Source organism: Streptopelia decaocto, assembly GCF_964273445.1.
Source record: "Streptopelia decaocto genome assembly, chromosome: 3".
NCBI lineage: Eukaryota > Metazoa > Chordata > Aves > Columbiformes > Columbidae > Streptopelia > Streptopelia decaocto.
Window position 1 is genome coordinate 64,090,368 of NC_138656.1, and position 13,903 is coordinate 64,104,270.

The 13,903-nt window shown below is 35.7% G+C and overlaps 1 protein-coding gene across 2 annotated transcripts in view; it reads right to left on the reverse strand.

The window, feature by feature from the left end:
• The window catches only part of LAMA2 (laminin subunit alpha 2), a 359,087-nt gene that overhangs the window by 42,901 nt on the left and 302,283 nt on the right, over nt 1-13,903 (reverse strand). For both annotated transcript variants that reach the window (XM_082048323.1, XM_082048322.1), the window contains exons 42-46: nt 13,026-13,142; nt 9,545-9,727; nt 6,656-6,810; nt 4,167-4,310; nt 3,474-3,607 (exon numbers count right to left, since the gene is read on the reverse strand). In XM_082048323.1, coding sequence (XP_081904449.1) covers nt 3,474-3,607; nt 4,167-4,310; nt 6,656-6,810; nt 9,545-9,727; nt 13,026-13,142 — 733 coding nt within the window. The remainder of the gene's footprint in view (nt 1-3,473; nt 3,608-4,166; nt 4,311-6,655; nt 6,811-9,544; nt 9,728-13,025; nt 13,143-13,903) is intronic.

Genomic DNA, 13,903 nt, shown 5'->3' on the forward strand with positions numbered 1-13,903 from the left:
TCCCAATCATTTTAACAATGTGGGCTAAAGCCATCCATGTTATTCTGTTGGGTTTTTTTTGGTGGTTTTTTTTTGTTTGTTTGTTTTGTTTTTTTTTAATTTCCTTTTAATGACAATATTTTACCTTTTATTCCAAAATCAACTGAATGCCAAGCAGATAGATTTCTATGCAGGATAAATTCCAAACTTTTACCTTTTTTTTTTTTTCAGATTTATTGGCATGAAGTCCTTTAAACAACAGAAGTTCTTAATGCAGTAATTGTTGAATGACTAACAGTTGCTAAAGATTTCTTTTTAAACCACTTAACCTTAATGCTCTCTGAAAGAAAGTCATTAGAACTTTCAATAACACAGTGCTGAAATCAAGATTCCAGTTTAAAAACATCCAAGTGCAATAATGCAGAAGTCACTGAACAGACTGACACTTTTTTAGGATGTCTAATATGTCACAAATAGCACAGTTGTCTTTCATCTTCAAACAGACTGAAATGCTAACAATGGAGTTTCTTCCATAAATAATTCTCTCTTATTTAGGGAGGACAATTGAGCTTGAAGAAAGAACTTGGCTAACTTGACAGCAAAAAGGCATTTTTACTCTGTGCATGACAAATCGTCAGGTTAGAAGATATTGTTCTAGTGATAGTTCTGCAAAACTGGTGGATTACAGAAGATGTACCATCACCTTGTGGCTGATCATCTGAAAAATTTACATAATGCCATGCATGCAGGGTTTGCTCTTCAGGAGATGCATGGTATAATGGGGATGACATTTGCAAGTTATCAACATTAGACTACAAAATACAGTGTAGAAACCTCTTCTCCTTGGCCCCTTAAGAGCACAGAAAATCTTCATTGGAAAGTATGGCTTAGATTTGGCACAGTAGTTTAAGACTGAATTCTCCCTGAACTGGGCTGGAGGTGTCTACAGGGAACTTGTGACTCAAGAGTTCTTTGCCCTCAAAGGAAGGGCGCTTCTTAAACTCTGTCAATAGCAATTAAAACAATGGTAATACTTAAATCACACTTGGTTAAAATCAAAACTAATCAGGTCCTGCTCCTAATTGAGGCCTGCTGAAGTCGAGTGACATTGTTTCACTGATCTAGTGAGCCTCAAAAACATTCTATTGTCCATTTGACCGTTTCACAAAATCGACAGTTTGCATTTTGGAAATGTGCTTTAAATAATTTTGTCACATACTGTTATGCCAGATTTTCCTTTGCTAATTGATATTTCGACTGCAGTTCTTAATGCCAATCATATTTGCCTCTGTAAACAGGTAAGTAACTTTGTAAGTGACATTTGTTAAGTTCTTGTACCATCAAATTATAGGAAATTCGTATTGAATAAAGAATTTTTACTTCAGTTATTTACCAAAAAAAATTAAAATGTTTCCATGATAACCTCTGCATTTACAATAAAATGCAAAGTATTAGTACACTTCAAATAAAAAGGTGATGAAAGTTAAAATTGTCCCTGGAAAACTGATGCAGTAATTATCAATTTGGGCTTAACACACTGGAAATTTTGGCATAGTTATTAACTGAACTGATTTAACCGATCAGTTAAAAATCTCATCAGATTTTTCATATTTAGATTTCATTCAGTATGCTGGATGAACTTGAGAACCTTTTGGCCACCACATCTCCCCTTTTTAAGGCCCTTTGGGATCCTTGGTTAAGAACTGCTATCAATCTTTAAACCTGCTATATTATTATTACTGTATGTCAATGTCTGTCACCACTGAAATCAATGGCAAAACTTGGCATGGTCAGAATTTCATCTTATGTCCTCATTCTAAGTGGGTGCCCTGCCTCAGCTGCCCCAGTGGCTCTGTAAGATTGCTAAAAAAAGTCTGTGTCTGGAACTGAGCAGACATTTAGAGAGAAAAAAAGGCGAGAGAATGAAATTAATAACACTCTCCAGCAGCTTATGAAGCGAATCAGAGGGGAGTTATTAAATGGACTAAAATGTTCAAAATGGAAGAATCTTCAGTAGGTACAGGATTTACTAAGTCTGCTTTAAGAATGCAAAATCAGTCCCAAGTTCTTCACCTTAATCCCACAAATCCAACTAATGTCTCTGCAATGTAATTCTCCTAAACACTGCTCTGTACTTCAGATTTGTGCAGCTGTAATTGTTCTAAATTGCTGATCCTGCAGTTCATTCAAAACTAATAGCATGCACACCCTATATATCCAGAACAACCAGCTTAATAGGCAATGTGCTTTTGGAGGATGTGTGAATTTTTATACTGTGTCCTGGCTCCATATTCTGCTGAAGCAGCTTTCTTGTAAATGAAAGTCTGGCATTACTGTGTCATGAAGCTATTTTAGTATGCATAACATGAGCGTGTGAAGATTTCAACAATTCATATTGCACCCCAATTTGTATTTTCCTAGCAATAAGGTTTCATTAAGCCAGTTTCTGGAGACAGTGCCATAGTTTTATTTAATTCTCTGCTCTGAATGGTTGATTTCTGTGATTTCACTAAATTATTTAAACTGGATGCCATTTCCGCCTCTGAGAGCCATGGATATAACCAGAATTGGAGTGCTTTGTTTTCCTTTTTCTTTTCTAATTTTCTGACTATATTATTGCTTCTACGTTTAATACTATGTGAAATTAACTGTAGTGATGCAGGAGGAATTTCTCAGCTTCATATAAAATTGCAATACAGATGATGTTATCTAAATTACTAAGATTTGTTCAGAAGTAGAGGATAAATGATATGAGGTTATGTAATTCTTATGCTGTAACTACTACAACATATGCCATGTGTTTGCTATTTGAATGGAAAATATAAGCTTCAGGTAACAAATGTGAAATTTTAATATTAAAGTATCTATATTTCTCAAGTGCAAAAGCATTCAAAAACTGATCTCAAAGTGGGAATTATAATTTCAGATTTTACCCTTGATTTTTCATAAACTGCATATTTTTTAATATCTCCAGTTTGAAGAGACATTCTATCTATGGAAATGGTGTTTTGAGTAAGAATCAAGATACTGGAGTATGGTAGACCATTGAAGTACTGTATCAAAACAAGAAATTCAGAAAAGGTGCTCCTCTTTGAAATTCAGGGAGAAAAGGATAGTAGTTATCTTTGTGAGTGCCAAAACCTGTAAGTGTTTTTAAAGGAAGCTAGTTGAAAAGAGAATCGATAGAGTGATAGGTAAACAAAAGGGAATATAAGCAGCCACAGATTGTTGATGCTGGAGGGGAAGTATGATGAAAATAAATTCTTGACACAGAACAATTCTTATTTCAATAGTAATTGTAGTGTATACACTATTGGATGTAGGTTCAAAAGCTTTCATGAAACCAGACCAGAATTTCTCACATTTATGAAAGAATCTTTTTTTTTAAAAGCCCATGTTTCAAATGTAGCAGACAGTGGATTAGTAGCAGAACTTGCTAAATTCAGCCTTTTTTTCTTTAGGAACCAAATCTTGCAAGTAAAACATATACTTGCCTAGAGGCTTCAATCCTGTACCAAAATCCATCATCAATGGTCAGATCTCGATACTCCACTCGTCCAACACCAGATCCCACATCCCACAGGAAGCTCACCTTCCCTTTGCGCATCTCTATGGCCAAGAAGTCAGTCTACATGTAAAATATGAAAACAGAAACAATCTCATACTTTAATTAAAAGAAGTTTTCCAGAATCTTCACAATTTAGAAGGTCTAATGAGGCATCTGAAACACATATACGGACAGTAAAGTATCAACATAAAATCTCACAGTGATCTAAAATGAGATTCTCTTTTTCTTGCTTTTGTTGGTTCAAACAAAGAATCTTAAGCCAAAGATAGAGCTTTAACAGGTGCAAAATGATTAGCTACTTCAATCCCAACAGAAAACTCACAACTGACTCAAAAATTACCCTGGTTGCACTGTGAATTTTAAAGCTCTAATGTAGAATATGTACAAGTTCCCATTTCATATCTAGTTAAAATTAAAAAAATAAATATATATTTGCTGGTCATATTTTAGAAGTCCCTACATTAATACCAAACACAGTACATGTCTAGATTATCTTAGGCCCACTACTACTGCTTTGAAGCCTCCAGGAGGAAAAAAAAAGCACCTTTCTCATCCTCTGTTTCTCAGTAGTCTGATTTGATTGAGCAACCCTGACAAGAAAAGCAGAAGACAGACTTACAAACTTGGCACTTCCAAGGTAAAAAAGCAGATTGTCAGCAACTACAGTCTTCACATTGACAATGATGGTGTTGTATGTTCCCTTCTTTATTTCTGGTCTGTACGTGCGAATACAATTGCCTCCAGAGGACACAGACACTTTGATCTTCAAAAAAAACATAGCAGAAAGAATTCAGTTTACTGCTTATTATTCCAGAAATAATTTTAGTTGCTTCCAAATAATGATAAGAATATCACACTTTTTTCTTTCTTTGTTCTTTCCCATTTCTCTGTTATGGGTACCAGGGAGTTACTTGGATATGCACAAGAGGTAGAAATGGAATTTTCTTTCTGAGATTGTTTATTAAAAGGAAATAAAAGCTCTTTCTGGCATTCAGATTTGAAATGACTTACTGTATGTTTTAGAAACAGCTAGAAGATATACTGGTCTAACACAAGCAGCAGTGGAATTCTAGCAGCAGAGATAGGCTCTAAGTAGAATGTGCAGCCGGGAAAATAAGCAGCACTCTGTAAGGGATCACAGCATATTGCTATCAGATAGGCAGGATGATCTATTTTTTTTTCCTTGTAATACCTTTGATTATGCCAATTTAAGATACCTTTTAAGACTTATTTTTAAACCAACAGTTGTGTCTATCACTGCTTTTACATTGCCCCTGATGGAGTTGGTATTCATAACTTGGATTTTCACAGCTGAGTGACATATGCATTTGGATATGTGTGCTACTTTCCTCAGGCTCTGGGCATACATAAAAATAGTATACTGTTTGCCTTCATAATGTCAGCATAGACATAATGACAGTACAATTGTATTTCAATTCTAGCTGGACACGTTTTAGAGTAGGGGCACATAATGGTATCACCTTATGCTTAGGGCAAACTTAGTCAGAAAGGAGATCCATTATATGACCTAACTCACTATTTCCCTATCTCAGAAATGCTGAACAGCAGTTAAGTACTTCAAAGCCTTCAGATAGAAGATGAATGTAACAAAACCATATCACCACCATAGCCTGTTGTGGTTTAACCTGAGCTAGCAATACAACCACCATAGCTGCTCATTCACTCCCCCAAGTCCCCCAATGGGGCAGAAAATCAAAAAGGAAGGGAGAAACTTGGATTTAGATAAACACAGTTTAATAAAATAACAAAATGCTAATACACTGCTAGCAAATATATATATATATACACAATAGAAATAAAAGATACTCAAGGCAATTTCCCCACAAACTCCATCCACGCTAAGCAACCAGTCCCAGGAAGTGATATCCCAGTCCTGAACAGCTGATCCAAAAGAGAGAAAAGAAAGGAAAAAGGCAGAAAAGCACAGAGGCCTCTGCAAAATGGTAAAAAGCCGAGTTAAATGTCCCAACCAAAACTCCCCTGGCTGCAACCCAGAGGGAGAGAGAGAAAGAGAGGAAAAAGCAGAAGGCCCAACTCTCCTTAAATATGAAGCATGATGCTAATGGGCTGGAATACTCTCATTGATCAGTCTGGATGTCAGTCAAGCTCTGCCCCATCTCTGCCCCCCTTCCTTGATGCCTCGCAAGTGTGGGCAGAGTGCTCAGAACATCCTTGGCTCTCAGAAGAGCTATTAAAAACATTAACTCTGTGCTGGGGTGTTATTTCTTGTTCTCAAACTAAGTCCAAATAATGAGTGTGTTAGCTATGAAAAAGAAAGGTTTCTAATTGCATGAAGAAAATTAACCCATTGTCAGTGAAACCAGCACACCCGTCTTTCTATCGCAGGCAAATTTCATTGAGTATATGGAATACACTTCTTCCCCAGGATCCTATTTTTTGTAGATTCATTTTTTTTAACCAATTTTCAGGAGGTTTTCTTAAGTACTGTCTTAAAGAATTTTTTTCCTTCACTGCACTAGGTCACATGCTGAATAATCTTGCTGTTAACCAGCTGATCCTCAAGTTTAGAGTACTACTGAGTCAGGGAGATGGACTCCAAACCCATTAAATGGACTAGAAATACTTTCTTGACTCAAGTTTGAGTCCTCAGAACTGTTACTGAACAAAGAAAGTCAAGAATATAGGAAAAGAAAATACACTCAGCAATTTCAGTGAGTTTGAGATGGTGTCATTCTCAGGTAATGCAAGTTCTGTGAAATGAAATCAGGGGCTTAGTATCAGTGCTGAGGCAAAAAAATACATTTTCATTTTCAGAAAAGATCAATGGTGTTGTGACTCTTCTGCTGTACTATCATTCACCATACTTCTTAAATAATAACATTTCTAGATACATTCCTACATATGTTATCCATTTAACAAGGACAAGTTTTAAATGAAGAAACAAGATACAAAAGTGAAAAATATCAGAATACTCTCTTTTTATCTGAGAAATTATACTACATTATTTGCTTTCTTTACACATGTTTAGAGTTAGAAAGAATTCACCCTGCGGAAAAGAAATAGAAAATTGGAAAATAAAAACCAATCAATACTCAAAAGGTCATCTTAGTGAGAAAGAAGGCTTACCGAATTGGCTTGCTTCCGAGCTTGGTTTATCAGCTCTTTTATCTGAGAAATGTTTTTCCCTAAGTTATCCTGAAGTTCTTTGATTGGCTTGATTTTATCTAGCAGGCGATCTGCTTCCTTTTCTAGGGTTTTAATACTAGAATCTGCATCAGCAACTTCACAAGAAAGAACAAGGCAGAGTTTTAGAGAATAGTGTCAGAGAATAATTATACATTGCAATAATAAAATCCAAGAAAATTCTGCATACACAATAGGCAGGCAATTGCATATACTACTATGAGGTACATACAGACCGGGAAGCTACCTGAAGAATTTAAGAATATTTAGAATCAAGTTAAAGTAGCAACAGTAGCAAATGCAGGCATTAAAGAAGGATTTTGAAACAGAAACTATGCTTCAGGTCAGGGTGATACTAATGGAAAACATTTCCTGTAGCAAAATACACTTATGAATGAAATATTTCCTTTCCTTTTTTTTTTTTTTTTTTTTTTTAATTTTTAACACTAATTTGAAGAAAAATGCTAGATTATTGAAAACTGGTTAGTTTTTATTAGTAATTTCTGAAACAGGGTTAGAATTAACTTGAAGTTAATTAACTTCAATTCTTCAATTAACTACAATGGCCACAACTAGAAAATGGCTTTATACTGGTCACAAGCTTAAAATTCTCTATGTGTGCTGAAAGCAGATTAAAAACCAGTGGCAGTAAACTGCAGATATTTATTTTTTTTCAGGTAAATTTAATAATTTCACAAGGATATATTTTCTCTATATTTAAGTTTCAAATGACTTTGTTGCCTCTAGACAAACAACGAGTGAACAATGCCCTCTCTTCGACAATTCATCAGCAGAACTAAGGATGAGGGTATGGGTTTGTGTGAATGACATAGAAAGGGACAAACCTGCATTTACCAGAATAATGTATACTGAATGGCAGTAACAATAACAATAATAACAATAACATTATTATTATTATTATTATTATTATTATTATTATTATTATTATTATTATTATTATTATTATTATTATTATTATTATATAAAGCATGAAAGTTTGGATATCTAGTTTTTGAATAGTCACCCAGACACTGATACCAAACCTTCAAGATGCTTCTTAAGGTTTCACAGAAGTGAAACTAATTACCAAGTCAGTTTATTTTGGAGCCTTCAAAAAGAAACTATTTAACTTTTCAGTGAATGTGAAAAGTAGAGCACCATGCAGAAGCTGTGGTGGTAAGCAGCAAATCATCATTTACTGGAAAAGGCACAATAAAAACAGTAAGAAAGAAAATGTACGTACTGATTTCTGTAGGCAAGATATGGAGTCAAAGAAGAGAAAAAGCAGAAGACAACATAAGACAATGTTTTGAAGATGTAAACACAAATGTAAAGTAAATTAAGGGAAAGGATTAGCCTAGAAAAAATTTATTACCCTCTCTATTTTGCACAGGTGTATAATGAGAACTCAGAGCCTGAATTTTGAACATACATGACAGGCCATGTCTATTTTAGCATGTAGTTGTGAGTATCATAATACACACTACATAGATTTGGAGTTGTCTACTCTGCATTTACTTTAATCTCATTCCATAATCTGAGTGTCCATTAGCAGTTGGAGAATGGTAAAAACGTGCTTCTGAATAACATCTTCCAGTTAAATTTCATCTGACATGAAAGAGTTTGCAAGTGTTAATACCACCCACCCAGTGTGAACCAAATAATAGTGACTGTGGAAAATCAAGAGATTAACTTCTACATTACTGCTTCTAATTTCAAATAAAATGCTAACGTACACATAGTCTTAGAATAATTGGTCTGGGACAGGTGGAATAGTCTAAACCCAGCAGCACCAAGAAATGACTGCTTTTAAGCCACTTTTCAGCTGTTCATCACCACACTGCCACAGGTCATTACCTCATAGATCTGCTTGTTCCATAACCTGTCATAATCTAACTGTGCTATTTCAATCAATAACTACTTTTCATATTCTCTAAACTCCTATGGATCAGTCTGCCTGATGGGGATTACACCCTGGGCTCATACACGTATCTCAGTTGATGAGGGATCAGGAACTTGCAGTAGATGGGCAGTGACAAACAGCCACTGCAATTAACTTCCTTCACTGGTACAGCTACAATTTGAAGAGGATAGTTATCCACAGAATGAGAATGACAATGTCCTAAACCGAATGTGTTCAGATGACCTGCTTCATCAAGCTGATGACAATCTGGGGAGCCCAGGTTAGCTGTGGAATCAGTCCTTCAGTAATTTTGTAAAGACACTCTGGTTATGTTGTCAGCCCTGGCTGTATACTCCTATACGTTATGTTCTAGTAATCTACCATAAAATGTGTTGTAATTTAGAATGAAATCTTATCCATTATAACCAAAGTGAAAATTCTAAAAAAATCTGTAACATTTGATAACAGAATTTACTGTAAAACAAAAAAACAAAAAACCCCAAACATACAAAAAAAATTCCTAAAATCTCCTTTTTCTCTTTCTTAAAGTATTCTACCCAAAACAGTAATGTATATGAAAGAAGTCATGCATTTTTCCCAGAACTGATAATCTGACTGATTGAAGACAGGGTTAGTGTGTGGAATTTTGCTTGAATCAAGGGGTGAATTGTTGATTATTTGCTTCCTCTGCATGTTGGTCCTGATAACATTATTTTTTTCCAACTAATAGCATGAGTCCTTAAGATTTAAAACTATTTTTTATATAAGGTCCAGAAAATAGATGTGATAGAGATTCATTTAATCCCAGCATACTGTAGTAATGCTATGTGAGTGAAATTTTGGAATGCCTCTGTTTCATTTTGAGATGTGAAATTAAAACCACAAACTGAAAAAAAAATCACCACCAAACAACCCAAAAAAGATCTTACTGGTTTTGACAGGATCTTTCACAACAGCATTTGTTTTTGCCACGTCGTCTGCAAGTTTACTGTAGTTGTTTCTCAAGCCCAGGAGATTCTGGTTGAGGTCTCTAATCTGGGCCAGGACATCATTTGCAGTATCGTTGGCTTCTCTTGCTTTGTCTTTGGCTGTCTGTACTTTTATAGCTGTATCTGTAGGTAGAAAACAATAATGAAATAATGGCCTAGAGTACAGAAGTTTCCTTCACACATCTTAAGAATAAAGTTGGGTCAAAATTCTATCATCCTGAATTGTGTTGTGTAGTTCCTTGACTGCTCCTACTTCACATGTAGTAAGACATTACTAATTGTAAGCATGGATTGCACAGTCTAGCCCTTTATGTCTTTTTTTTTGACCTGAAATACACCTGAAGAAGAGAAGATGCTCCAGCTCCATTTGTATGTAAAGGACAAATCATTTTTGTTAGGTAAATTTTTGTGCAATTTTGTTGTTGCTGTTGACTCACTGGTTAACCTCTGATCAAGTGTCAGATATAATATTTGATACTTATAATAGAAATAGGACTTTCAATGTTCTGATGTATAGAGTACAGAAATCTAAATCCATGTGGTTTAGCTGAAACTGTGACAAATAAACTTGTGAATGGGAACACCAAGGGTTCATTGACTGAATTAATCACATACATCCAAAGACATCCTTGGTGACCTTGAGCAAAACAGTTAGTCTACCACTGTCCCACCTCTCTGCCTGCAAAATGGAAATGAATGTTCCATTTTTGTCGTGAAAACATTCAAGCCTGGAATGTTTTTTATTCTGCTGTTGATAAATGATAAAACAGACAGCTGGGTATTCTAGTAGGTATTTATCCAAATCCTGTGTTAGTAAATTGTGTTGCTTTTAAACATGTCACACAGGTGTTGAACAGCTCAGGTGCTGTTGCCATGCTGGGATTACATCACATGATGAGCCAGGAGCACAGGTTGTGCTGGGCAAGGGAGCTGGCCAAGTTTCCGAATTCCCACAGATAGGAGGAAGTGAGCAAGTAGTAAATGTCGTGGTAGATTCTCCAGCATGCAAGGGAACCTATGTGAACTCCCATTCTGCCACCACGTTACCATGGAGTCAGGGGACTCACAGGAACATGCTTTGCCACCAGCTTTCTTTGAAACTGTTCATCGAGTAGCTTTCCCCTTGTGTTCTCCAAGGTATCCTCCTGTCCCTCAGTCACATGAGAATTTTGGAGTGCAGCTCAGAAATTTAGACACCTCTGAAACAACCACTTTTCATACTGACTGGGGCTTCCTGTCGTAGTCCATGAAGTCAACAGATTGAATTACAGTAGTGATGAAAGCACAGGAGGTTGTGTTTTCTTTCCATGTCTGACTAACAGATAGTTGATAAGAGTTAGTTTATAACAACATTGCGTGAAGCAGGTTGCACATTCCTACGACTGTGAAGACATGGGAAACATTGACATTTTCTCCATTTCAAGGGATCAACAGTATAGGTCCTTCTCCATCTGTGGAACATCTGATGCAAACAAGCCTGAAGACTGGAAAGCACATGATGCTTCCTAGGGCCATAGAGAATTTGTGGGTTTGTGCTGCATATTGGAGAGTTACATGAGCCTTTTTACTTTCTTGAGTAAATATATATTATACCTGGGCTCTAAACAACCCCACCCTTACTTCTGAAGTTTTGGATGATAAGCCTCCAAAATACAATAGCACCTTGAAAATACAACTGAACCTTTGATAAATCATTATCATCATCAATACTGAAAAGTGAAAGAACAGAGAGTTCTGATCGCCTTTTTCACTTCCTTTTTTCATCATATTTAAGCATCTCTTTTTGAGGCCATTATTAAAGGTCATGCATCTTTCTGGTGAGTGAAAGTTGGTGGTACTCTGTTACTTCTCTATGTTAGTCACACAAATTGTATTTATTTTTAGCCACAGTTTAAATTATGCCTATCGCTGCACATGTGGGTCCTTGTCCTAAGGTGATCTACCCATCTATCCCATTTTGAATCTTTCTGCTTTTATTTGGATATTGGTATAACATGGAGACAAGAATTATTAGTTTAAGCTGCTCTTTGCTTTCTTGAAACCTTGAAGAACAAGATATATGACAGGGTCATTTTCTCTCCCACTCTCATTGTTTATTTCCCTGTTGGACAACTAATTTACTGCATTTTCTTATCCATGCCATTTATTTGCTCTGAATTTCATTCTTAATACACATCCACCTGTTTATATGAATGTCCTTGTCCCAGAAGTGAGTACCCTGTAACTCTAATCTGACAGAAGCTTATTACATTACTAATGGTTGCATATTTCATATTTCTTGTTTCAGATTCAGTATTCTGTGTCCTGAGTTAACTGGCTTTAGAGCTCCATTGTGTTTGACTGAGACGTCTATCTGTGCACATTAAGTCATGTGGCCAAAAACAGAGAAGTGGTATGAGCATGACATATTAAAACAATTTTTTCTGAATGCATGATTTCAAGGATCATCAAATCTAAACCAAAACTTTTCAGTGATCTGGAATCTTTAAGCCACAAAAATGTGCAAGATGAAAAGTAAATAGTTTTTCATTCCAAATTTTCATTTGCAGTCTGAACTTTCCAGACCATCACAAATCAGAAAGAATATAGATTTTCTTTAGAGACTTTCCTTAAGGCATATCTTCAGTTTCTAAAGTGCTTCTTGGAGAGAAAAGTCATAGCAAATTACATTGCTAAAAAACTTTTTATTTTCTAAAACAAACATTCAGTTTATCACCGTTCATCACAACGTTGTAGCTCCCTGTCTCTCACTATCACAACACAGAGTAGCTAACATCCCAGAACTCTGGGATTTTAATGTGTATTACCAATTTTTTAGAAATCTTTTTGGCTATATAGAATTACAAGTGTGCATAGAATTTCAGAGTTCATTGAGGAAAACCTGTTCCAGTTCTAAGCAATTTACAGTCTAAAAAAGATATACACCACCAGAGGCTGGAAATGATACTGCAGCATAAAGCAATGAGAGTATGGTAGAAAGGTAAGACAAAACACAGCAAATTTCATCCTGTGTTTTCTGTAAGGTCAGTAAGTCTTCGTTCTTCTTGAGTTAAATTATACTAGTTAAATTATAATGGTTCATCAAACAGTAGTTTCATAAAAAGTCTTTTCACATTTAAAGAAAATATTATTTGTCTCAGTATCATAATTCTGGATATCTTAATTCTTTTCTTTCTGAAACCTTTTGCAAACTGCAGTAGCACGGTACCTTTTACCATGCCAAAATACAAACCAATACCAGGTATTAATTTTCAGTTCAATTCTCTCTCACATTGCTCATTTTTGTCTTACTACAGTGTCCAATGGTCAAAGTGGACACAGTGTGGACACAGGCAAAGACTAAACAGACAGATGTTAAGTGATGGAAAGTGACACAGGAGAACAGGGATGAGTCAAGTGTTGCAGCACTTTTCCAGCTTACCATTAGGAATGGCTGACAGCTTTCCAAAGGTTTCATTCAGAGCTCTCAGGAGAATGGAATTCTTCTCATCAGCATCTTTCAGCCTGTTACGCATGCTGTCCAGGTTATCCCCCTTTTCTGTAAAAAGTGCACATAGTGCAGAAGTTTTAACTCTATTTCTACCATCCTTTCTTTACACATAATTTAAAATGCGTAAGATGTATTGTGTAAATAAGGAAGTCCAGTAGAAGTGTTTGTAGGGTTCACTGCTAATATTTTTCTTTAAGTTTTCTACTTCCATGGTATCTAAATGCTCAAGTTCCTTGCATGGATGTATATTTATCAAGTGTTTTCCTAAAGTGCACAGAGAAAAAAAAAAAGACAATCACAGATGGTATGATTTATGCAAATTCACACAACGACCCACTGATAGATTCAAGTGTGATGTTTAGTCATAGCTTGATTCCTAGATTAAGCTGCTGGTGAAATTTTCTTCTTCAGGGTGGTGTCTGGGATGAATGAGTTGAAGATAGAGTGAAAGAGGCCAGATAGATTAGGTCAGCTTAGTATTGCAATTAGACTGGGCAGAGCCCAATTCTCTTAGATTTTCTCAAAGATAACCAATGCTGACATAACATCTGAGGAAAACACGAGATCACCCTAGCACTGATCATCAATATGAGAATATACTACCAACAAGTTATTATGAAATAAACATACTAAAATTTGGAGTAAAAAGCCCACCTAGTAGATAAATCCCAAAGCTAAGAATTTGTTCAAACTGAAGAACTAATACAAATCAAAGGCACAGGTGTGTCATATTTGGTGCATTACAGATGAAACTGATGTTATCCTTTACTAGTAGGTTCCTATTCCTCAGCAGTTCCTTTGAATACAAA